This window comes from Gallus gallus, chromosome 18 (genome assembly GCF_016699485.2).
Source record: "Gallus gallus isolate bGalGal1 chromosome 18, bGalGal1.mat.broiler.GRCg7b, whole genome shotgun sequence".
NCBI classification, from domain to species: Eukaryota; Metazoa; Chordata; class Aves; order Galliformes; family Phasianidae; genus Gallus; species Gallus gallus.
In genome coordinates, this window is record NC_052549.1 from 10,646,420 (window position 1) to 10,670,548 (window position 24,129).

General features: G+C 37.8%; 1 protein-coding gene across 8 annotated transcripts in view; it reads left to right on the forward strand.

Moving 5' to 3' along the window:
* SPAG9 (sperm associated antigen 9) overlaps nucleotides 1–24,129 on the forward strand; it is a 58,347-nt gene that overhangs the window by 28,455 nt on the left and 5,763 nt on the right. For 2 of the 8 annotated variants that reach the window (XM_040649877.2, XM_015295545.4), the window contains 24 exons: nucleotides 1,877–2,087; nucleotides 2,553–2,652; nucleotides 3,313–3,434; nucleotides 6,405–6,462; nucleotides 6,806–6,958; nucleotides 7,044–7,095; nucleotides 7,501–7,631; nucleotides 8,465–8,521; nucleotides 8,650–8,661; nucleotides 9,337–9,510; nucleotides 10,135–10,264; nucleotides 10,509–10,601; nucleotides 10,881–11,048; nucleotides 11,782–11,953; nucleotides 13,155–13,382; nucleotides 13,781–13,970; nucleotides 14,735–14,857; nucleotides 15,364–15,444; nucleotides 15,904–15,971; nucleotides 18,423–18,571; nucleotides 19,706–19,877; nucleotides 20,855–20,968; nucleotides 22,763–22,801; nucleotides 23,662–23,838. In XM_040649877.2, the coding sequence (XP_040505811.1) occupies nucleotides 1,877–2,087; nucleotides 2,553–2,652; nucleotides 3,313–3,434; nucleotides 6,405–6,462; nucleotides 6,806–6,958; nucleotides 7,044–7,095; nucleotides 7,501–7,631; nucleotides 8,465–8,521; nucleotides 8,650–8,661; nucleotides 9,337–9,510; nucleotides 10,135–10,264; nucleotides 10,509–10,601; nucleotides 10,881–11,048; nucleotides 11,782–11,953; nucleotides 13,155–13,382; nucleotides 13,781–13,970; nucleotides 14,735–14,857; nucleotides 15,364–15,444; nucleotides 15,904–15,971; nucleotides 18,423–18,571; nucleotides 19,706–19,877; nucleotides 20,855–20,968; nucleotides 22,763–22,801; nucleotides 23,662–23,838 (2,974 nt within the window). Of the gene's footprint in view, nucleotides 1–1,876; nucleotides 2,088–2,552; nucleotides 2,653–3,312; nucleotides 3,435–4,847; nucleotides 4,860–6,404; nucleotides 6,463–6,805; nucleotides 6,959–7,043; nucleotides 7,096–7,500; nucleotides 7,632–8,464; nucleotides 8,522–8,649; nucleotides 8,662–9,336; nucleotides 9,511–10,134; nucleotides 10,265–10,508; nucleotides 10,602–10,880; nucleotides 11,049–11,781; nucleotides 11,954–13,154; nucleotides 13,383–13,780; nucleotides 13,971–14,734; nucleotides 14,858–15,363; nucleotides 15,445–15,903; nucleotides 15,972–18,422; nucleotides 18,572–19,705; nucleotides 19,878–20,854; nucleotides 20,969–22,762; nucleotides 22,802–23,661; nucleotides 23,839–24,129 lie in introns of all 8 variants that reach the window. The other 6 variants (XM_004946306.5, XM_004946308.5, XM_420098.8 and 3 more) reach the window with 4 other exon arrangements.

Below are 24,129 nucleotides of genomic sequence, written 5' to 3' on the forward strand. Positions count from 1 at the left end.
CCCTTTGTCCCACGCCAATTAATTTCAACAAATTGACAGAGCTCTCCCTTTAGGAGAGCTGACTGAGATACAAATTATGTAAAACTATGAGTAGGTAGGGATGGCATACAAAGGGGCAGTTTTGATTCTTTGGCTGCTCAGAAAACTACATTGATTATGCTATGTCGTTATAATAGGTTTCTTGTTGTAACTCCCCTCAAAATAACTAATTGTTAGAAACAGATGTTGGAAAACAGTATGGATTGTCATCTTTTATACCTACTTAGAATAAGTTGCTTTGGTCCAGAGCAGTTTGGTTTATATTCACGCCCATAAAACACACACAGTAGTTTAATGAGCACTGTTTCTTCGGGGTGGGGGAGGAACCCTGAAATAAAATTCGGCAGATAGCAGAGTCAGAAATGTAAAGTATGACATTACTTGAGATTTCTGTAAGCCAAGCCCCATTCTCTTCAGTGTTTTCTTTTGTACTGTCAAGCCATTTTTCTTGAGCTTTGTGTGTGAAAGTCGGTGGTCAGCCCATGCTGCATCAGTCAGTGAATGCTTTTGGAATACAAAGATGTAGAAATGTTTGAACAGAGCCAGCAGCTCTCTCGAGGTTTTATTCCCTGCTCGTGAGAACTCTGGATTCCCATGGTAAGGAGTGTCGTTCCCTCCCTTCTGTAAGTGCTTGCTGAAGTATGAATCATTTGTCAGTCAGTGGCTGACCTGTACCTATTCAACAAGCTATTTGGGGAATAATGTCTTTTATTTTTAATGGATGCCAAGTATCTCATATAACACCTTTAATGTATGGGATTTGTTGCCTTGAATAACCACACAAGAAGTTATTCTGGAGGTGTTTATTGGTAGATTTCTGAATAATTTTGTCAGAATATCAAATAATAGTTTGTTCTGAAATTTACTGCAAAGGGGATGAAAATGAAGTAATTGATAGGAAGGTGCTTAAAGCAGTAGAGTTTGTTTCTAAGTGGGAATGTTACTGTGGGATGCAGGCTTTTCATTTATGCAGGTATACATAAATGCGTAGCTTCATCACTGAACTGATGTCCTACCTGGCAAGGAGGTAGCAGAAGTAAAAATTCAAAAATGACAACTCCTGGTAACCTTACAGTTAACACCAATGGATGAAGGCATGTCTCTATTCAGGTCTCTTTGTTTTTTAGTAAGGTTGAAAATTCAGCTTCATTTCGTTCTTGAAAAGGAATGCAAGCAATATGATAAGTTAAAGCTTCACAAAATATGAAGTGCTTTCTCATTAATTTTGCTGGAGAGCAGTGTCCTAAATGGACCGGTTTATGTTCATATCTGCAGTGAGATCTTGTTCACTGGTATGCTGCTACTGTAGTGATAGTTAAGATGTCTGAATGCTGGTACAGCTCTCTATGCTATATTTTTATACCAGTTAAATACATGTTTTGCACCGGTGCTTCTGAATCTGTTCTTTAAGAAGTTATTTTAAGACATCATACATGTTTTGAGCAAGTACGAATTCTAGAACAGCTTTGGAAAGACTGTCAGCAATTCACTTTGCAGCTAGAAGAGTTACTGACAGGGTAACACAGCCTGCTGTCTGCAAGACTTAACAGAAAAATGGAATAAACTTGTTGATATACTTTCATACTTTAGATTTTTAAAAAGTATGAAAGTAAGGGCATGTGTTACGTAGCTATAATCTCCTTAGTAGGAGTGAAAACCCACCCATAGTCTAGAGATGCATTTGGCAGATACTGGCTTAAGGTATTCTTTCTATTTCTGCTTCTTCATATTTGCATATTCTTCAGCAAAATGCAGACATTTTATTGCTTGTTCTTTAATAAAGAGCGTAACTCTTCCATTCCTTATTTAATTTTTTTCAATAATTGTTCAATTTTAGGATGAGCTCTCTGATGTTAGCCAAGCAGGCTCAAAAACTACCACTCCAGCATCCACAGCTGCTTCAGATGTACCTGCACTGCCTGCTGAAACTCCTCAAAAGGAAGATGCTGAGGGATTTGCTAAGGGCACAGACATGCAGAATGAGAAGCCGGACGTAAGCAAGAATATTGAAGTACAGGTAGCTCAAGAGACAAGGAATGTGTCCACTGGTAAGCTGCATTTCCTTTTTAGTAAATTATTATTATGGATCTCACGTAGTTGTTGTGAAATTTCTTATTTTTGTGTCACAAATGACAAATGTGTTTTTTTACTCACTCTTTAGGTGTACAAAACACTGGTAAGAAACACAAGTCTGTTTGTTATTGGTGATGTTACAGTTATTTCTGATGCTCCCACATGAACAGCAGAAGTGGCACTCATCCAGGCAAAGTCTTGAAATGAGACAGATGTCTGCTTTCATAGGAATGAAGTTAAATTCAACGGAAACTGGCTTAGAAGTTCCAGTGTGCACAAGGATATCAAAATCCATTTATCTTCTCCTGTGGTTACCTAAATAAGTCTTTAAATGAGTCTGTTAGGTTGATAGTCAACGTGGTATTATTTTTATGTAATACCCTATGTCACAATTCACAGTGATTTTGTCTTTTTTAGACACCTTACTTGCTTTTCTTTAGGTGGAAATGAAAATGAAGAAAAATCTGAAGTTCAAGCGATCATTGAGTCAACTCCAGAGCTGGATATGGATAAAGATCTCAGTGGATATAAGGGTTCCAGGTAAGTTGAGTAGTGTGATTTGAGTAGGAAAAACAGTTTTAGGGGGTACCAGACTTCAGTTTTGAACTCATGACTTATTTTGAATTTTTAAGACTGAGGTCATGCATTATATAATAAAATCTCCTACTTTTGTGACCCTGTTTCTTTCCCCAAATTCCTCTGGAGGTTTTTAAGTGTAACAGCAGTTCTTTAGTCTGTTTCTACACTTGAATCTTATTATACAGCAAACTTAAGAATGCTTCAGTATTCTTTATGTATTTTGCCTCTTGGTGTAGAACTTCTGATCCTTTTTCCCTTAAATCTAGATTTCAAGGTGCTAGCATTTGCTTTGCTGGCCTCTTGTGCTTTCTTTCACCCACACATTTAAAATCTGGACTTAGGACTGATTCTCAGAGTACTACAGCATTTTTTATCAGATTCTGAAGGAAGAATCCCAGTTGTAGCATCCCAGAGTCTGACTGCTTGCAGGCTTTTGCTTGTGAAGGGTAATGTTAGAAAAGAGATGAAAACAGAATATAGGACTCTATAAGCCAAGCACTTCTGGAAATGTTACTTGTTTTCATGGGGAACTACTCATAGCAACATAGAGGGAACTTTCTTCAGAATGGGAATATGTTTTCCTTCTGCCTTCTTGATGATGTTTGTTTTTTCTTTGCATAGCACTCCTACCAAAGGCATAGAGAACAAAGCATTTGACCGTAATACGGAATCACTCTTTGAAGAGCTGTCATCTGCTGGCTCTGGCTTAATTGGAGATGTGGATGAAGGTGCAGACTTACTGGGTAAGAAGGGTTATTTAATGATGCTGTTTACAGGAGTGTTCCTTGCAAGTGAAATGTTTGATTATACTTGTTAGGTTTACTGTTAGGAGGAATTTGAAAGTATCTGAGTCTCATCTGAAGTTAAATTGAGATTATGGAACAAAAAAAAGGGAAAATGTGGTCGGTCTTCCAACATCCCATAATCTTTTCAGGCACTGGGTGTACTATTCTTTATTCCAGTTTTTCATGTATGTTATCTGAGAGAAGGATTTTGTCTTGAACTGAAGCAGTCTTTTTTTTAGTGTTAGATAACTTCATGTAGGTTATGCCCATCTGTAATTGCTTGGCTTTATCACAACTCCGTGGAATATGATTTGTAAGAAAACTATGGTATAATGCAATGGTGGTAATTTGAGAATGAAACTATTAATTAAAAGCAGGGAAGAGGGAAGGAAATATTTATTCTTTCCCCATTGAACAGCTTGCTGCTGCTTGTATGCTCACTGAACAGAATGCAGGTTTGGAGGATATGAGTCGATCAGGAGCAAAAAGGCCATTAAAAATCTTTCTATAAAAGATTACTGTCTAGTACTATCACAAAGAGCTTTAGGACATATCAATGTTTAGCCTTGTTTTCCAGTACATAAAATGCAGATGCATCTCGTGTGTGTATGTGTTTGAAATGTATATAGAAAATCATTCAGCTTCTGTTTTCTGACGTTGCAGAGGTAGAGTTACATAGTACTTAGATTTACTATGCATGTGGGCTGAGTTTCTGGTTAAGTATTCCATCAGAAACCTACTTTACATCGAGCGGGGGACACTTCTGAGAGTATTTCCCACTTGGTCTAACAGCCCTATTTGCAGTATGAGAGGGGACTTCTCTTTGTTACTCTGTACTGCTTGGAATCCTGAGCAGTGAGAGCCATGCCATCCTTGCCAAACGTATTTCATCCCAAACTCTTGCACTTTGTCACGTGGGCAGCTCATGCCACATTCTGCATGCACAAACATGGGTACTGGAGAAGTAGGATAAAGAGTGGAACTTCTCCTTATCTGCGTGATAGAAATCAAATTGCTGCCCAGATTGCCTGTGATAAATACTTTGTCTTCCATAGGCAAAAATAATATACTACTTTAATATAATGTATCAAAGGCTTGTTATTGATTTCATTGATGTTTCCAGTAAAACCACTGCTGTTAATATCAGTTATGCAAAATGAACACGTAATGGTTTGTTATGCAGAATGTGATCTCGTAGTTGGACAATGTAAAGATGTTTTCACTTAAAACACAACCGTAGTCTGAACTACTTTGTGCCGCTCAGTAGCCACATCTTCATCCAGGGTAGCTGTGTTTCAAGCACTTGTTTTGAGGTCTGTAAAAGTAGTTAATTGGGATTCTCTAATGTTTTCTCTTGGGCTGCATACCCAGGGGAATATTCTGGTGTGTATGCTTCTCTTTTAAAAAAAAAAATTGAAATTTGTTGCTTCTGCAGTGAGGCGTTCTTGGCTGCTGCTCTCATGAAATACATTCTCTGCATTTTTCCCTGCTTGGTAACACTTTTTTTTTGCCCTCGCACTCTTTTGGCTTTCTAGTTTTTGGTCATTTGTTATAATGGATCCTGAAATGTGTTTGAAGTGGTCCTGGCTGCTTCTGTGACTTCTGAAAATGTTTAGAGAGCTCCTGCAGTACCATCCCTGTATGGCTGTAGTGCAGCGGGTTTCTCCCATTATTAATGAAGTACCATCAGCCAATCTAACTTCCTTCAGTATTTGATACCATTTGTTTTTAATCCAAAACTCAGGGCATTTTGACTTGCATGTCTGTTTTTAGAATAACCCTTTTTATTCTTACGAAACTGTCTTTTAAGTCTGTTAGCAAAGTTGCTTGAGAAGTTGTGTTCATAGAATATCTTAATAAGCCTCCACCATTAAGAGACTTTTTTCTTGTGTTGAATCAGCATCAATTCTGTCATCATTGTGGTAACAGTGGAAGGTTTAATCTGAGAATACTTCTGCTGTGCCAGGTGTAAACAGACCGTATCTGCCTTACTTCTAAGACCCTGCAATTGTTTACTTCATACATGCAAATAATAGGGGTGAGAAATTAATTTCCAAAACTGGCAATGATATTGAAGCAGCTACGTGAAGAGTAAGCTACGTGAAGCTTAAGTTCATTTTTCGTGGTAGAATATTCCTATGAAACGTACTGAACAGTGAAGCATTTCTGATGACCTGCTTCTCAATTATTTCACAGAAAATAGACTTCTATTCAATTACTGAATTTTTTATAAGTCCAACCAATAGAAATGTTTATGACAAACTTTATTTAACATCTTTCATATAGAGTCCTGCTTCCAACCACATCACATTTCACTTCCAGTTATTGGTGGTGGCTTTGTTTTAATTCACTCTTACTTCATAAGTTTAAGTATTTTACTGCTATTCACCCATACGACCCCTTACATAAAATGTTTCTTGTTCTTATTTTTGCTTTACATGGAATGCATGGGCTTTAAAGACCATAATTTCTTTGGTAAGGTATCATTTGCTCTGGGGAAATTTGCAGGGCTTTCACAATGTGAGCTTTAATCAGCATGTTGTGTCTACCTTAGATACTTTTGACTCTTTCCTGATGTAAAAGACAGCAGAACGCTGTAAAATTAACTTCTTGTGGACTAATGCTTCCCCAGTGATGCCATGTTTGTTTATTTTCTGTTGAGTTGGTAATACTGTAGCATCCTCAACATGTATTTAGTAGCTAGGCTGTTAGCCAGGGCTGCCTATAGTCTTTATTTCAAGGCAGTTTGGGAAGAAGGTGGAGGGGAAATGTAACTGCAGGGGGTAGATCCTGGAATTTCAGGTAGATTGTAATTTTTTTGCCAGGCTTCATACTTAAAATCCAGCTATTCTTGGATAATGGTAAAACTGAGGCCTTGAAAAAATCGATTCCATCTGCTAATTCTGTGTGTTTATTTCCTTTGGAAAGGAATGGGTCGTGAAGTGGAAAACCTTATTTTGGAAAACACACAGCTGTTGGAAACAAAGTAAGTGTGAATGTCTGTGTAAAATAAATAAATAGTATGTTCCGTCCTTCTGTTACTTGCAGGCTTGTATCAATCTCTGCATCTTTCTGTCTTGAGGAACGTAACTTTTCAGCAACCTGTTCTGAATTATCTGTACTTTTTTTTTTCTAATGCAGTGGTAGAAATGTGTTTTGTGACCGTTGGAGGTTTGGCAGGAGGATTTGGCCTGTTTAAGAAAATCTGTAATTTTTTATAGCAGCTCTACAGGAGAAACTTATGCATGGTTTAAGAATAGAACTCAACTGAAGCTAAACATGCTACGAGGCCATAGTCAGTCCTTGTGATGTTTTAAATGTTTGTCTAGGAACGCACTGAATGTGGTGAAGAATGATTTAATAGCAAAGGTGGATGAACTGACCTGTGAGAAGGATGTCCTGCAAGGTGAATTAGAGGCTGTAAAACAAGCAAAGCAAAAGCTTGAAGAGAAGAATAAAGAACTGGAAGAGGAGCTTAAAAAGTAAGTTTAATACTGTGATTCTGAAAAAGAAAGAAAATGGCTGTGGTATCTAATGCAGCTATTCATGTTGTGTTTTTTTATTTAGAGCTCGTGCAGAAGCAGAGGAAGCAAGGCAAAAAGCTAAAGAGGATGATGATGTAAGTGTATGTGTGCATGAGTATTTTTGTATTGATAATTCACAAGTGGACATAAGACTGCGTGCATTGAATGAATGCTGTTAAGCTTAATTGCTGAAGTGGTAAACTTTCTCCATGTTAAAATAGATCTAAAGAGTCCAAGTAAACTTAAATTCATTATCTCTATCATTGCCATCCTTCCTGAAGAACTGCTTTTATTCAGATTTTACTAAATCTGAAACGATGGGAGGAGAGGAAGGTATGGTAGAAAGCACTGGGTAAAATCAAGTTCGTTTTTACAAAGCTCCAAACAGTTTAGAATCTGGAATTGTGCCCCAAACTGACTCTTGTCTGAAGGCAGAGGCTGACTCTGCAAGGCCCTGCTGTGCTCCTTTGTTCATTCTGTGTTTGTTTTTCTGTGTTCAGAGTGATGTCCCCACCGCTCAGCGGAAGCGCTTTACTCGTGTTGAGATGGCTCGTGTTCTGATGGAAAGAAATCAGTATAAGGAGAGGCTGATGGAACTTCAGGAAGCTGTCCGATGGACTGAAATGATAAGGTAGAAGACACTTAGCTCCTTGGATTTCACAAGCTTTATTTGTGTGTGATCTGGTCAGTAGACTTGTGTCCTTGCAGTGTGCTCAGTTAGCAGCTGAGAATTCAAAGAAGTAACACAGTCAGCCTTCAGACTGAGTATAATCCATGCATAAGATCTTGAATAGTGCAGGAGAAAACACAATTTTTCTTGAATATTAACTAGTGAACTTGGTCTAGCTTGCATTTTGAATACTGAGTTATTTGGAGGGGATGCCACCCCCCAGGCGGCTCCATATCCAGTAGCATCACTTGCTGCCGCCTGCTGGTCAGGTACAGTGATGACGTTCGATTTTTTTGTTACTGTCCTTAATAGCATGAGCTGTTCAGAGTCAGAGGGAGAAATATGATTCCCAAGCAGCTATGGTTTGCTTTTCTGTAGCTATAGTTATCTCCTACAGAAATCTTATACCTCTGTTACTGGGTTTATGAGTTCAGGAGCAGTCACCATCGTTTATTTACTATTGTGTCAAAAAGTAAAATTTTAAAATAAAAAGCACTGGTTAAAATATTAAGGCAGAAGAATTTAAAGTTTTATGAAATCTGTTTTCATTGTAAAATGTTGCATGAGGTTTTCCATCCTGTTTACAGAATACTTAATAGTTGTTTTTGGTGCAAGTATATATTGGTGATGTATGTGTTGTGCTTTCTAGAGGTGCTAGTGTGAAGAGATAGGCTTTGATACTTTCAATATCAGTTGTTCTGTTCTGCAAAAGTAAGTTGCATGCTGTCCTGTTCCTTCCCTTTTCAAATTCTTAGTAACACTTACTGAGTAAACTTAAAACTTGTTTTTTGTAGAGCATCACGAGAAAATCCAGCCATGCAAGAAAAGAAGAGATCAAGCATTTGGCAGTTGTAAGTATTAAAATACAGCTCACTAACAATAAATAAAAGACCCCTAACCAGTTATCTGTCACACTTATGTGTTAGCTAATTCTTTCAGCAAACAGAGATGTCTTAATTGTTTTCCTTTTGTTACCTAGCATGCCCACTCGGTAAGACTGTTCTTGGAGACAAATATATCGTAAGCTGCATCATCTAGTGAATGGTTGTGCACTTTGTGAAGTTAAATGCCAAAGTGCTGTAACTTTTTTGTAGCTGAATATGCACCAGAACTTGTTTTGAATTTTTTTATGATGAAAAATAGGAACTTGAGTAGCTTGTGTGGATTGCATTTATTTCAGAATCCTTCTTCTCTATGAAGTATGGTTTACTCTGTCAAATTTTCCTTTCTGATGTGAAGCTCTTTCGATCTGAAATGGTGTTATTCACAACAAGATACCTGGCAAATAATCCTCTTTATCTTGTGGTTTGCTGATAACTAATACATTTCTAGCTCAGAGTGGTGGAAATTTTAGAATGCGCTGTGCATGAACTAATGTGCATCAAAAACTGTCTTCCAGATGTAGAGTTCACATTCTAGTTTTCTTGAATTATTTATTCATGATCCTATTACATTTACTATACAAATGGTCAGTAATTCTTCAAGAACTTCTATTGACATGAGTTTTTTTTTGCTTTGAAAGTATTTGAGTGTGTAATGACTGCTGTTTTGGGCTCTACTTTTAGTCCAGCTAGCTTGAGAAGGCTATCCGATGTGGTGCTTTGCCTGCAGAGTTAAGTCTGGATGTATCTTAATCTTAACAGTCTTTTTATTTATTTTATTCTAGTTTTAGCAGGCTCTTCAGTTCATCTAGCAATACAGCTAAGAAACCAGAACCTCCTGTCAACGTTAAATATAATGCTCCAACCTCACATATTACTCCATCAGTCAAGAAAAGAAGCAGCACCTTATCTCAGTTACCTAGTGACAAATCTAAAGCCTTTGAATTCCTCAGTGACGAGTAAGGCACCTTGGTTTCATAATACTAGATATGATCTATCCAGTATTTGCCCTTTTCTTGTTCTCTCAAGGTTTAAAAAAAAAAATGTTGCTGCTAAGAACTGTGATGTTCTGCAGTGAATACTGATACCTGGGAGATCAGTGTTGTTTAGTTGCACAGCAATGACTGATCCTGGGCAGCCAGCAGTAGTGTTTTCTTTAGCATGTACCACTGCATTTTATAGAAGCACTTTTAGTCACAGGAGGCAGCACTCAGTATACTTCATTCCCAAAGTATTACAGCTAAGTAATAACTATTCAGATACTTTCAGTTTAAGTTTGGTACAAAAATACCACATGTCAGGCTAACTGGTATCTTTATTTTTTTCATCCCATGCTTCTTTTTGGTAGTACATCCTTTGGCCTTACAACTTCATGACTTCCAGTAACTGTGTAACCCATGCAGTTAATTTGTACATAAGGGTACTGACAGTAGTCTTTCTGGTTTGCCTATCTTTCCCAGGTTCCTTAAAAATAGCCCACAGGAAACCTGGTGTTACACAGATGAGTTTAATGAGAGCTTCAGTGATGCACAGAATTTTAAAGGGTGTAAGTAATAGGTTCTTTAATAATGATTCTTTCCTAGAACTGAAGCCAGTTTAGCCTCACGCAGAGAGCAGAAAAGAGAACAGTATCGCCAAGTGAAAGCTCATGTCCAGAAAGAGGATGGTAGAGTGCAAGCATTTGGCTGGAGTCTACCTCAAAAGTACAAACAGGTATTATGCCTATTTTCAAGTGTAATGGTGGTAATTTCGTTGTCTATGAAATTCTAACAGAGTCGGGAACTGCGTTATTTCACAGCTGAGCTGATTCCAGCACTTCTGTTTTGCTCTACCTTTGACATTTGAAGGCAGCCTTTCTGAAGAAAACCACAAAGCAAAGCTCTTTAAGCGTATTTGACAAAATTAGTCAACTGATTCTGACAACTGTAAATATTTTTGCATGTTTTTTTTTGCCTAGGTGACAAATGGTGGCCAAGGTGACAATAAGATGAAAAACTTACCTGTACCTGTTTACCTGAGACCTTTAGATGAGAAGGATACCTCTATGAAGGTACAATATTTAGAGCTGTTTATACAGACTGTATTTTAGGCAGCCCATAGCATGATTCTTTTTTATAATTTTAATTTTCTTTCTGTAATGCAGTTGTAATTCTCCAAGTTTTACAGGTTGCAATAAAGTTCAAGTGAATCAGAATTCAAGCTTCAGTATAAACGTACATGACTTTAATGAATTCCTTAAACTGGACTGCAGAAAGATCATAATTTTGGTATTGGTGTACTTAATGTCTTTTTTATTAGTTTAAGATAAATGAAATCTTTTCCTTCCAAGCTGTGGTGTGCTGTGGGAGTAAACCTGTCAGGAGGGAAGACACGGGATGGTGGGTCCGTGGTTGGTGCCAGCGTATTTTACAATGATGTGGCTGGCACGGATGCAGATGGCAACAAGCAGCGCACAGGATCTCAAAGTAGCTTAGACAGACTAGACCAGGAGCTCAAGGTAAGATCGCAATATGGGATGTTGAACAGCTTGTGTAGTTACACACCTTTATCATTTATCTGTAGCTTAAATCTGATTACCAAATACATTATTGGTGGTAATAGTTTTTTCTCAGGAAGTCATCAATGCAAGGTACTTGCATCAGGAAAAAAAAAAAAACCTAAAATATTTTTAATTCTTTTGTGTCTCAGCTTGTTGTTAAGTCTCAGGAGCCAGTCCATTTTAGAACAAAACAATGTACTCCTTATGCTAGTAGAGCTGCCTGCTTTGAGGGGAAGGAAAGATATTAAGGTGTCTGAGACTAACCTATTTTTAAGTGATGGCACAGTGTGTTCATGAATTTAATAAACTGAACAGAAATCTTACTGAGGGCATAGAGATGAAGGCTTAACTTTGGCTTGAATTGCATTGCAGCATCTCAATCCGTGGTGATGACTATGGTAGCTGACATGTTAATTACTTGGTATTATTACTTTGGTATTATACTTTTTTGGCTGTATAATTCTGCAGCTAGAACTATTTTATATTGTGTCTATGCAAGTATGAAATATGAGGGTTTTTAATCTTCTCTATGGGTTTGAAGCAAGTTAATAATTTTACAGTGATATTAAAGCTATATTGGCATGTGATAAGTGATCGAGTACAGTAATGTATTTCAGACCAATGGCAGTACTTTTATTCTTGTCCCTCTTCTTGTTGTCAATCACTTCTGCTCTGCTTTATTCTCCTTCAGGACCAGCAGAAGGAGCTGAAACATCAGGAAGACTTATCCAGTCTAGTCTGGATCTGTACAAGCACACATTCTGCTACAAAAGTTATCATTATTGATGCTAATCAACCAGGAAATATTCTGGACAGTTTCATTGTTTGTAATTCTCACGTGCTTTGTATTGCTAGTGTACCAGGTAAAGACTTCATAAGCAAGACCTAAAACTTCTTGAAGTGTATCTTGTTCAGATTTTCTTAAGCAATGATAAAATCTAAGATCAGTGTGATAAAATATTTCTGTAGCATAGCATTAAGAAATGTTTAGCTTGAGGGAAATCTGTTTTTTTTTTGTTTTGCTTTTCAGTTGGCTTTTGACCTGAATTAACTAAAAGGTGGTGAGATGTCAGTAACTAAAGTGAATTGTTTTTATCTGTTGTATTATAAATGGTACAGTAGTGCCATTGTTTTACAGAACTGTGGACATAGTTTAGGAAAAATACCTTGGCTTTTTATACTTGCTTAAGTAGCAAATCTTGGAACTACCTGTAGAGGGAATCTTTGTTATAGTGAGGGTGTATGTAGAGCGTGTACTGAGGGCAGCGTAATAGGAAGACATGATTTTGGAAAACAGTGAATTGTGCTTTTGGCTTTCTTGTTTCTTGTAAAAAGCCTTTGGTAATAGTTTCAGTGAAGTAGTATTGTGTAATAGACTCAGAAGAAAATTCCTCCCAAGGAAGATTTGAACAAGAATCATCTTTTGGTATTGTCAAAATGATAAAATTCAAAGGAGGGGGCAGTTTCAGGTATTTTGGGAAGTTATGAGAAACAGGAGGCCGTGAAGCCAGCAAGTGAGGAAAATAACTTGGAATAAGTTGTTTGAAAGTAAGCTTTGATGTTGCATGTTCTGCTACACTGAAGTTGTATGTAAGCTATAAAATCAAAAGAGCATAAAAAATAGTTTCTTGACATTTATAGCATTTTACTGTTTTTAAGACTTGAAAGTATTTGAGAGGATTTGAAGGCAGAAAAGAATTTGCTTTTTTCTAGTACAAAGGATGTTTTGGAGTTAAATTATCCATAGAGATGTAGGTAACCTTCCATATAAGTCTCTGTCATGAACTTTAATTTGTTTGAAATGGAAATAAAGGAGTTAGAGAGAACTCTGTGGCCTATGACTTTCAGATATCAGCGTATGTAGGTACCGCTTTTGCTTCTTGAACAAATTTGAGGGATAGCATCTTTAGTGTCTGATCATGTTAAAAATTGTTTTGTAGGTGGGTGTTCTCCATGTTAAATCTCATGTTCTGGACAGTTCCTTCAGTGTGGAAGCTTAGATTGTTGTTATAGAGGTGAATGGCCTTCATGTCCATGGAAACATGCGACTTTAATCTCTTTCAGGAGCAAGGGAAACAGACTATCCTGCAGGAGAGGAAGGGTCTCAAGAAGTGGATCCCAATCAGGTGGACAAGTCATCTCTGTGTGGAAGTATGACAAGCAACAGCTCTGCTGAGACTGATAGCATGCTGGGAGGAATAACAGTGGTTGGCTGTACTGCAGAGGGTGTTACAGGAGCACCTGTAGGTCATAGTGCAAACGGTGCCTCACCAATGGCAGAGAAACAGTCAGGTACGAAAATCTTACGAGTGCACCAGGGATGTACCTGATGTAGCTGAGAAAGTGAGTGGGGCAGGTATTCAATAAGTTGTCTTTAAAAGGTGGTGTAAAACAAGTACTCTGGGGGAAATGGCTTGTAAATCTGACATATTTGCATTGTGTAATTGCAGCTGGAAACCTCATGGAAGTGAGGATAGCATGGAAGTGCTATCAAGTGGTCTTAGGCAGTTGCTTCTTTCAAATCCCTTTTAATGAAGTCAGTTTTTAGTACAGTCTGAAGAGAAATTTTATGTCATCTATTATTTAAAATGCTCATCTCCTCTTGACAAATGATTAGAGACAATGTGGATGGCTTATATTGTTGAGCAATCTCTTGCTGTTTTTAGTTTTTCAAGTCTTTTGTTCCACAGATATTGCAAATGAAAATAATTCAGTAGATGACAACATTCCAACTGCAGAAGAGGCGACAGAAGCAACAGAAGTCAGTGCAGGGACAGAAGATATAACTGATATTGGACAAACTGGAGTCTATACAGAGCACGTCTTTACAGATCCTCTGGGAGTGCAGAACACAGAGGCGTCTCCAGTATACCAGCCTGGGTATGTAATTGGAGTCATAACTCTTGGAAATGTGTTTGATAAGAAAAACATTTTCAGAAACACATGGGGACAGCAGTATTAGTTGTTTCTCTTGCAAAGGAGGTTTATGTAAGTAATTTTGGTACAAGGTGTTATATGCTTTGTGTACATGAGGTAGTCATCTCTGTACAGTGTCTCTTATCTTGTGAATTCATATGACATGAGTACGGACACATCCAGAATGCTGTAATGACTGTCCACCAGTTTGTCACTAAGTCATCTTAAGACGTGACATGAATAGTAGTGGATCAGAAATGCCTATTCACATTTCCTGTTTCCCTTTCTCTTGACCAACTAGTTGTTCAAATGTATGTTCTCTTTCTCAGAATAATCAGTCTGAGTTAGTTACAGGAGTGGAGAACAAGCTTGAAAGTAAACAGTATTTCAAATGGTAGTATGTTTGAAATCTTTGTTCTCCTCATATGGATGGGCACTGCAGTCATTTGATAAGTGGTTTTTCTTATGTGCCTGGGATGCTGCAACTCCGCCATTCCCCTGAGATACCAGTAAGGCTGCCAGGCTTGAACACACACTTGGAAGAAAGAAATTATTACATTTCTGTTAGTATCATTAACGTATGTTACGTACAGTTACTGTTCCTTAAAGATTGTATGTACTTCAAAAGCAAGTTGGGATGCCAGCAGCAACAAAGTGCATGCCTGTGCTACCTGTGTTACTCTGAGTAAGCCACATGCTTTATTCAACACATTTAAACTGTCTTTTAGCACTGAGTCAGAGCTATATAAAGATGTTGCAGTTTTGCCAAATGAACAAGATCTAGTGAGAGAAGAAGCACAGAAAATGAGTAGCCTTTTACCAACAATGTGGCTTGGAACACAGAATGGATGGTAAGAAAATATTAATCTTAACTTTATTTGGAAAATTATTTTAAAATGGTATCTTGGGCCTACAGGCTAGTAACTGTCTCATGCCAAAACTAAGTGCAAGAAATTCTTGAGAGCCTAAGCCTTATACACTTGACTTCATTTAAGCATTACAGAATTCCAAGTAAGCATTGCAAGCTCTTCTTGACAGATAAATACTTTTCTGCAGCTGAATGTTTAGTAGTGGGAGTAACTACGGTTGATAATTCTGCAGCATTCAGTGCTATGCTAGAAAATATTTCTTTTTACTACAGATATATGTACAAAGGGCTTTGTAATGTTTTAGATATCTGGAAAATTGTTCTGTCTGCTCATATAGTTCTTTCAGTCTTTATGTAGTTCAGTAGAAGATGAAAACCTGTTTTTCCTTTATCTGTGGATTTCAGTTATGTAGTTCTTGCCTGTTTTTTTTCCTCTTGCCCAGTAGGCCTTTTATAGTGCTTTTAATCCTTCCTGATTTGTCTTTGCAGCCTCTATGTTCATTCGTCAGTGGCTCACTGGAGGAAATGTATTCATGCCATTAAACTTAAAGATTCTATTCTCAGTATTGTGTAAGTCTTGAAAGAACGTCATGTAAATCATAATGAACTTTTGTTAAAATACTTAGTTGTTTATTTCTTCAGATATTGTGAATGTCAGTTATTGTAAGTGAACGCATATTCTTTGAGGGGCAGTGGAAAACATTTGGGGAGTAAGAAGAGTAAAAGGAACTTCATATATATTGAAAATGCTATAAATCAACTGAGTTCCTTTGCTACTGTGTACTTAAAACAGTTACAGATTGTTATCCTCAAGGTTCCCTCTGGACATGGTAGCCACTTTCTAAAAACTATCTGAACTGAATTTTGAGTCACTAATTACTGTGCCTTTTCCTGATCTAGAGACCAAAACACTAGCGCTAGTGCTAGTGTAAGAAGTATACTGAAATGTAAACTACTTATACCTTAAACCTGCATTTTGTGAAATGCAATCTAATGGTGTATATTCTTGTACCTCCTTTCTTTTACCAGACATGTGAAAGGAATAGTATTAGTTGCACTAGCTGATGGAACACTAGCAATATTTCACCGAGGAGTTGGTAAGCATTCTGTTGGGTCTTGAAAGTGAAGTTATGACAGTACTTCTGAAGTAAATGTGCCATTTATAAATAGCATTTTAAAAATGCACCCCTAATGACCACTTCACACATCACCTGATCTCCTGTTTCTTTTTTAATTTCAGGTGCTTGCACTTTTTTAGTACTTAAGTTCAGGGAAACTTTAAATGCATGTTAGGAATCCTCTGTTCTTGCTCTGAGACACCCAGGTTCTTATTTGAACTCATGACCACATATTCTTACTGAAGTTCTTTAAGGTGCTTAAAGGCACACGGAGTTTGTGAAACACTGAATGAGGTATATGAGCTGTGTGAGCTTCTGGCCCCTCCTCCCCCCATATTTGCTTGCACCTCTGTGCATCTTCTACCCACTACAGATTTTCTCTCTGTGAACTGCTAAACTAAATTGTGATGTTTTCCAACCTGTCTTTAAGGGTGTACTGTTCTTGTTGCTTAGAAACATGGCTACAGTTAAACATTAAGGATATAAAAAATGGAATTCCAGTCAGTGTTGTAACTAGAGAACTTTGGTCATGCTGAGATTCAGGTTAGATTTTGGTTGGATCTGTTTGTACCTTCACAGCACCATAGTGGCATTTTCTTATGAGTTACTTGACTGTCTCTTAAGAGTTACTCGTACAAATGTTAGGGTACCTTTTTAGTTACAACTATTAAATGTTAAGGTTTTATATTCTGTGCTGCTGTTAGTACATATATCATATTTGCAGGTGCTTTTTGTTGTATTATTTAGAAATTAGGTGTGCTACTGAACTTTTCCACCTTCAATCTTTAGCCATGAAAAATACACCATGTCATCTCAAAGTGCTTTGCTTGATCTTTTCCCGACTGCTAAGGCAGCAGAGAATTCTTCAGAGCCATTTATGCTATCAAAAATCTCAAGGTGGAATAGCATTATTTGAATATACTTCAGTTTTTTCCGTCAAAGTGAGGGAAAGACTTTATGGTCACCTGTTTTTCTACTTAATGGAAGCGTGAGACTTTTCTGTCTATGTGTGACTTTTACTACAAGTGTCCTAAATGCACCCTACAGGAAAATCAAGCACATTGTGAGTTGTATTAAATTGCCCTGTTCTCTGATGTTGTAGTCTCCTTTGGATTATAGGTCTGCAGTGGGATCTTTCCTGTTTTCTCCCCCCCCCCTTTTTTTTTTTTAAGGCTTTTTTTAATCCACTGGTTCTTTCAGCTTTTGTGAAGGCCTTCTTTCAGGTAGTCCTTCTTTCTGTTATGTGGCCAAAAAGAAAAAAGTGACCCTGTCAGCCCTTCTGGCTATCTGTTTCTAGGTTCTTAGATTGAATTATATAAGTGTTACTAATGACCTCTGGAAGAAAATGTGGGCTTATTCTGACTCCCACAGAATTTTTTGCACTGCTCTGGTTCATAGCTGGAATTCTTTCTTACCATAGGAAGCAGAAAAGGAGTGCAGGTATCTGCACTAGCAGCAGAAAGCCCATTGAGAAAGTCTGCATTGATTGCTGTCTGTTTGTCCTGCCCAGTAGTTGACTTCTGCTCTGTTATTGGTCTTAGAAATTGTGTGTGGCCAAGTCCTTCCATAGAATTCTGTAAGCATCTCTGTAGAATTTCTGTCCACATCACTCTGGGACAGACTCTGTTCTTCAGCCTCTGAAATAAGGACCTACAGGGCAATGTCTGAAGAGTAATTGGAATTCACCTGGTGGCTTCTCTCTGCAGGCTCCCTATTCATTTGTTCTTTTTCCGTGTGTAGTTGAAATTGCTGTTCTTAGTGTTTAGGAGAATTAAGAGGTTGCATAGCAATGATGCAAATACTGGAAAAGATGCATCTATGGTGAAGCTGTGATGTTTTCTTCCTTTCAATTCTAATGGTTTATAATCCCTTGGAGTATATCAAGTAAATATCAGAGTGATCTCTGTTAGCTTAGTCTACAGCAGAGCTTTATTTGGTGTTGGGTGACCAATTTTAGTACGATTTCCAGTGGATACTGGGTGCCACTCTAAGGTCTAACAACATGTAAAAAAAAACATCTTGTTGCATTGGCCAACATTTCTATGCTCAGTCAAGCAGCAATTGCCTATTGCCGTGTGGGCAGCTGCTGCTTATGCGTACTGTGCCTGTCCAAGTAAAGCATTTAACACTAGGTAACTTCCTGTTTTTACAAATGTTTTGATATGTTTGGAAGGTGAGTCATAGTACAACCTTATAAGAACAAAGTAGCATTTGGGATGTTGGTAGTTCATACAAGTAAATGCTGTTTTTTTAAATGTGGAGCATACCATGCATTTGCATTGACTTACCCAGATCATTACAGTGCTTTTGAAAAATGAAACTATTCTTAAGGTATTTACCTGTGCTTTTGAGTTACTTTTAAACTGATAGGAACCTATGCTTTGTTTTTTTTGTTGTTTTTTTTTTCTTATTTTGCTTCTGTTTTTAAAGATGGTCAGTGGGATTTGACAAACTATCACCTCTTAGACCTGGGCCGGCCGCATCATTCTATAAGATGCATGACAGTGGTGCATGACAAAGTCTGGTGTGGCTACAGGAACAAAATCTATGTTGTTCAACCAAAGGCCATGAAAATAGAGGCAAGTTAAAATGGTGTTTAAAGTAATTAAATGTTTTGTCTTAATGCCATCTCATCTCATGTTGCAGCAAACTCCTGAGTAACTCCAGAGAGTATTGATTTGTTTATTAGCTCATAAAGAGGCAGACAAACTTGTTTTAGGGAATAACTCTTAATTTTCCAAAGATGCTATGATTCTGGAAAAATTTAAGGCAGTTCTCATTTGTTGAAACTGATTATTCTGGGGTTTAGTTCTCTACTTTGTCCTGGCCGGAAACTACTAAGTGTCCTTTTAGGTCTTTGTAGAGCTTGCAGTGCTAGATCCAAGCTCCATTCTTTTCATTTATGCATATTTACTTATTCGTTATGCTCTTCACACACCCACAACCTTCTCCAGAATCTCTCTGCATACTTTCAAGGTTTGTAAGTGCTAATCTTGAATGTACTCTCCCTCCAGTTATAGAGTATTATGTTTATGTAAGGTGTGTAAGCTGGTTTCTGCAGTGTTCTGAGTATACAAGTGCACGAAGGGCCTGTGGTTTCTGAAAGCAGTTAGCAATATTAATACTTCAGCTTCTTATACTTGGTCTGTGACATGGGTCAGACTTCGGGAGGGTGACTGCTCAGCTCTTTTGAAAATATTAAGGGCCCAATTCTGAATCTGTTTGTGAAGATGACTGTATATGCAAGGAAACCTGTAAGAATTTATACAGTAGTGAACTGTTTTGCTGGGCAGTTTATGTTCTGCGGGAGTGAGTTTGTATGTAAGAGCAAGGCTTGACAGAACTGGGAAGAAAAACACCTTTGGGGCACATATATGTTCTGCAGTGACTGGAAGACCCCACTCTGAAGAGGCTCCAGGATAAAACAAATAGAAATAGCAGTAGGATGGGGAAGTTACGTAAATGAGGATGCAGCAGGAAAATGTGGCTTTGAGATCACACTTCAGGGCAGGCAATCAGCCTTTTTACTGTTTATCAGCATCATACGGTAATGCTAACTGAGCTAAGCACTGTGTCTGCTAGTGATCTTACAAATCAGAGGGTAGTCAGTGACTTAAGGAAATTGCCAGTATTGACCATGTAAGGGTGGCACAGAAGTCCTTTGTATTCTTTTCTATTATTTATCTTCTAATTCAAGATCCAATCTTTTATAGAAGTCATTTGATGCACACCCAAGAAGAGAAAGCCAAGTGAGACAGCTGGCATGGGTGGGTGATGGGGTATGGGTGTCGATTCGTTTGGACTCTACCCTGCGTCTCTATCATGCACACACGTATCAGCACCTGCAAGATGTGGACATTGAACCTTATGTAAGCAAAATGTTAGGTAAGTTGATAAGAAAAACTGTAGTGTTCTTATACCTCTTGCTGTCTGGGGCTTTCTTTTCCTGTTGTGAGTCAGGCAGTTCTCATTTCACATGAAGATGAAGGGTGGGTGGAATGCTAGTCAAATCCTGCTGTATGTGAAAATTTGGTTCTGCAAGTAGAAACCTTAGTCTGTCTCTGGTACAGTCTGATCCTATCAGATATCTAAGTGGTCCCTTAAAACTCAGAACTAACGAGGAAGATGATGTTTAGGCAGGAATAAGACACAGTAAAATCTTTACTACTAGAATGATGCCTCTCGGAGTGGGAAGAGCTCATTACTTTTCTGCTAAATTTGCCCTTTCTTTTCCAAGGAAATACAAATGCAAAATAGCAAATTGTTACTGCTGTCAAAACTAACAAGCTTCCTGAATTTTTCTGTGTTTATATGAGTAGTTTGACCACCTACATAACCAGAAAAGGTAATTGGTCCATTAGGAATCCTTCACAATTAACTATTGTGCTGTTGGTGTAAAGGAGGCTAGTATAGCCCACACTCCCCCTTTTTTTTGACAGCTTTCTTCTGTTCCCTGTATAGTTCTAATGATAGCCTCTGAAACTCCCTTGTAGAAGAAGCAGTACCCTTTATTTTAATGGGCAAGAAACTGTTATTTCACAGTTGCGAATTTGACATTTTTTGTTTGACAGACTGCCATGGTGCTGCCAGCCCCAGAATAACTTACTGTGCAGCATTATGGAGCTGTTGTGTTTTTTGTGCTTTCTCCCAGTACGTTTGTCTCCTTCTATACAGGTTCACAACAGAAGTTTTAGCATTTTATTTTGCCTTTACAACTTCAGTGTGCTCCTCTGCCTTGTTTGTTTGAGGTGGGAGGGAATTACTTGTCTGCATGAGTTGAGAACTGAAGTTAAGAATCTCTTTTATGGAAGTAAAATTATTCTTGCTCATAATTTTTGATGAAAAGCATCTTTTGTTTTTAGGTACTGGTAAACTGGGATTCTCATTTGTGAGAATCACAGCTCTTATGGTGTCTTGTAATCGTTTATGGGTAGGAACAGGAAATGGTGTCATCATCTCCATTCCGTTAACAGAAAGTAAGTAAAATATAAATGAATAGCTGCTATTCAATATGCTGTAGATGCAAAGAAAAAAGAATACTGAGGGTCATTCAGATGCTTGCTATTGAATAGAACACTTTACCAACAGGTCTGAATCTTCCAGGTTTGTGACAGATTAGGTGCTAAACATTATGGAGGCCCAAGCTATGTCCATGGTTACAAGGTACTGAGCAAAAAAAAAAACCAAACCAAAACAAAACAAAACAAAAACCACCCTACTAAAAACCAAAAAACCATCTCCAAAACATCTTGTACTTCGATTTGAGTGGAGTTGCTCTGGCTTGAATTTGAAAGGCATCCTTGCAACCTTAGAGGTGTTAGGAGTGTTCATAGAAGCTTATTTGCATGTAAAAGTTTTCTAACGGATGATATGATTGCCATGTTATCACCAGAGTAGATTTTTCTGCTTGATTTGAGCGAGTTGGTATTGTTGCTAGTACACTTCAGTCAGCTTTAGTTCTTGAGAATTCATCACAAAGTTGATATGGAAGATTGGAACAGCACTAGCACCAGTTGCTTTGAAGGACACGGTTGAAGATCTGGGAGTTGCAAACAATTTCTAGAACACAAGTAGAACACAAACTTCTAGGTAAAATTCCAAGAATGTGAATCCAGGTATCTGCTTAATAACAGAATGATTGAACTGTTGTTGAAGCTACTGAGACAGCTTGGGAATAGGAGAGGAAATATGGTTGAACCCCGGGAGAAGGCAGCAATCCCGTTCAAGGGCAGGCTGAATCTTGAAGGATAAATTTGGGAAGGTTCTCTGTATATTTGGCCATTTAAAGCAAACAGCAAAAAATCAGTACTTGTGCTAATCATGAAATCAAAATCTAATCATAAAAAGACATGGATAGAAGTTTCAGAAAATAAAATACAACACTTTGGAATGAATGGTACCATGTTTTGAATAGAAAGTAGTGCAATCTGATGGGTGGTATTGTAGGGTAACTCAACTGTAAAAGCTCTTCATGTTGTATCTGCATTGTTGAACAGCACATACATGCATTGTTTCTCATACTGTTCCATTGCATTGTCCGTTCATTTGATAACTGTCTTTTTTTGCATTGCATGTGTACTAGGGAAGGACAGGCTTTCTGTCGTTGATTTGAACTAGTTTAAATCATGCTTTCAGAAATTTTTGCTCTTGCATCAAGCTTAATTTAACATTTGCAGTGGAGTTTGTTTTAAAACAGTACTGAACATGGAAAAAAAATCCCTAGGAAAGTTATTCAGATTAATTTCAGTCTTGTTAGTTGGTCATGAATTGGAACAACTGTTTCTGGATAGCCTGATTGTGGGTTTGAGAACCCTTGGTATAAATATTCATGGTTTTAAAAACAGTCACGTCCTTGCATAATCAGTTGCATATCTCAGTTCCTTGGGTCTCATTAGCTGGGTACCTTCCAGATCTGCAGATGCTGTTTCAAAAGGGCACTTGAAATCATGAGTAGTAACGTATTTGGTAGTTTTCTGCCAAGGAAAGAGAGAAAGGGGAAACATTGCTATTGAATAATAAATTCTATAGTGATAAAGCACATGAAAGTGGCAGTGCTTCTGTTGTCCATTTTATACCGAAACTTCTATAACAAGATACTATTCTTTGACCTTTTATTGAGTCTTCTGTAATTAAATACTTGCTGGTTTTTAGGAGCTAAAATTTAAGCTCTGTCTTATCAAAAACCAAAATAAAGAGTGGTGGGTTCTCATTAATCCTTCTCCTCTACTGTCATACCTATCTATTTCCCCTTTCCTCCTTTCTCACTTTAGCTGTAATCCTCCACCAGGGACGTTTACTGGGGCTGAGGGGTAAGTGCAGATCCTGAACAAAAATCTGTTTTCAGGCTTCTAATAGCCACTTTGAGGCTGTTTACCACTCCCTATAGATCTACCCTCTGTATGTTCCTAAATGTTTTTCCACTTGCAGTTACTGCATTGCAGCAGTTTTGTTTGCTAAATGGCCACCAGTCTGCTCAGCAGTTTAGCATATCATCCTGTGTTGCAGCTGAACTTTCATACAGACTTTGTTTTTCTTCCAGCCAATGTGATACCATATCTTATAACTTTGTCATTAATCCACATCATTTACTGTCTTGTTACAAATCACTGTTTCTTTCACTTCTTTGGTAGTCTGTAGAATGGAGATGGCTTGTATGTCTAGCATGAGTACTTCTGTTTTAATTGATTTTAAAACTTCTCAAGAAAAACTAGACATAGAATGATAATAGGGTAGCTCCTGCATGCCCACAGGTGGCTATTTCTTGAGATTTTATACTTGCACGGGGATACCCTATGTTGAGTTGTAATGAAAACATAAGTTATGTTGAAGTACATTAAATTTGCTTGTACTGAAGCACATTAGAGGTACTTATTTCCTATAGAAGATATAGTCTTCTCAAAAATTGTTTTTTCCAAAAGTAGGATATTAAAATCTGTTGTTTATGCTAGACTAATAAGAATCCTGCTCCATTTTCTAATGTACTTAAAATAACGAAGCATGCAATCTCTTTTTTTTCCAGCTCTGTCTTGAATTGGCATTGCTGCCCTCCTGTTTCATTTTTATCTGAGTTGGCTGTAGCTTTTAGATGGTACCATAAGGTTCCTTAACAAATAACCGTTTCTGTAATTTGTATTTTCAAGTAGAAAACACTTGTTTTCTTCTTTTACAGCTAATAAAGCAGCCGCAGGCTCTGGAAACCGTCCAGGTAGTGTAATTCGTGTATATGGAGATGAGAACAGTGACAAAGTGACTCCAGGAACCTTCATACCATATTGTTCAATGGCACACGCACAGCTTTGCTTCCATGGGCACCGTGATGCTGTCAAATTCTTTGTGGCAGTACCTGGTGAGCTTCTTATTACCCTTCCTCAAATGAAGCTTTTGTCCTCCTTTACTTCTTAAGCGTAGCTTTTTATCAAGTGTATGGAATTGTATACTCAAAAACAGGTTTATTACATTTTGATTTATGAGACTTTTCTGATTCTTAGGTACAGTGTTTAAAAGTGGGGGGGGGGAAGGGCTTGGTGACAAAGTGCTTTGTTTTCATCTGGGAAAAGGTGCTGCCTGAATCTGAGTAGTTGCCTGTTGAGAGGGTGGTCAAATGCTGGGTGACCTAAGGTCTGATTTAAGAATCTGA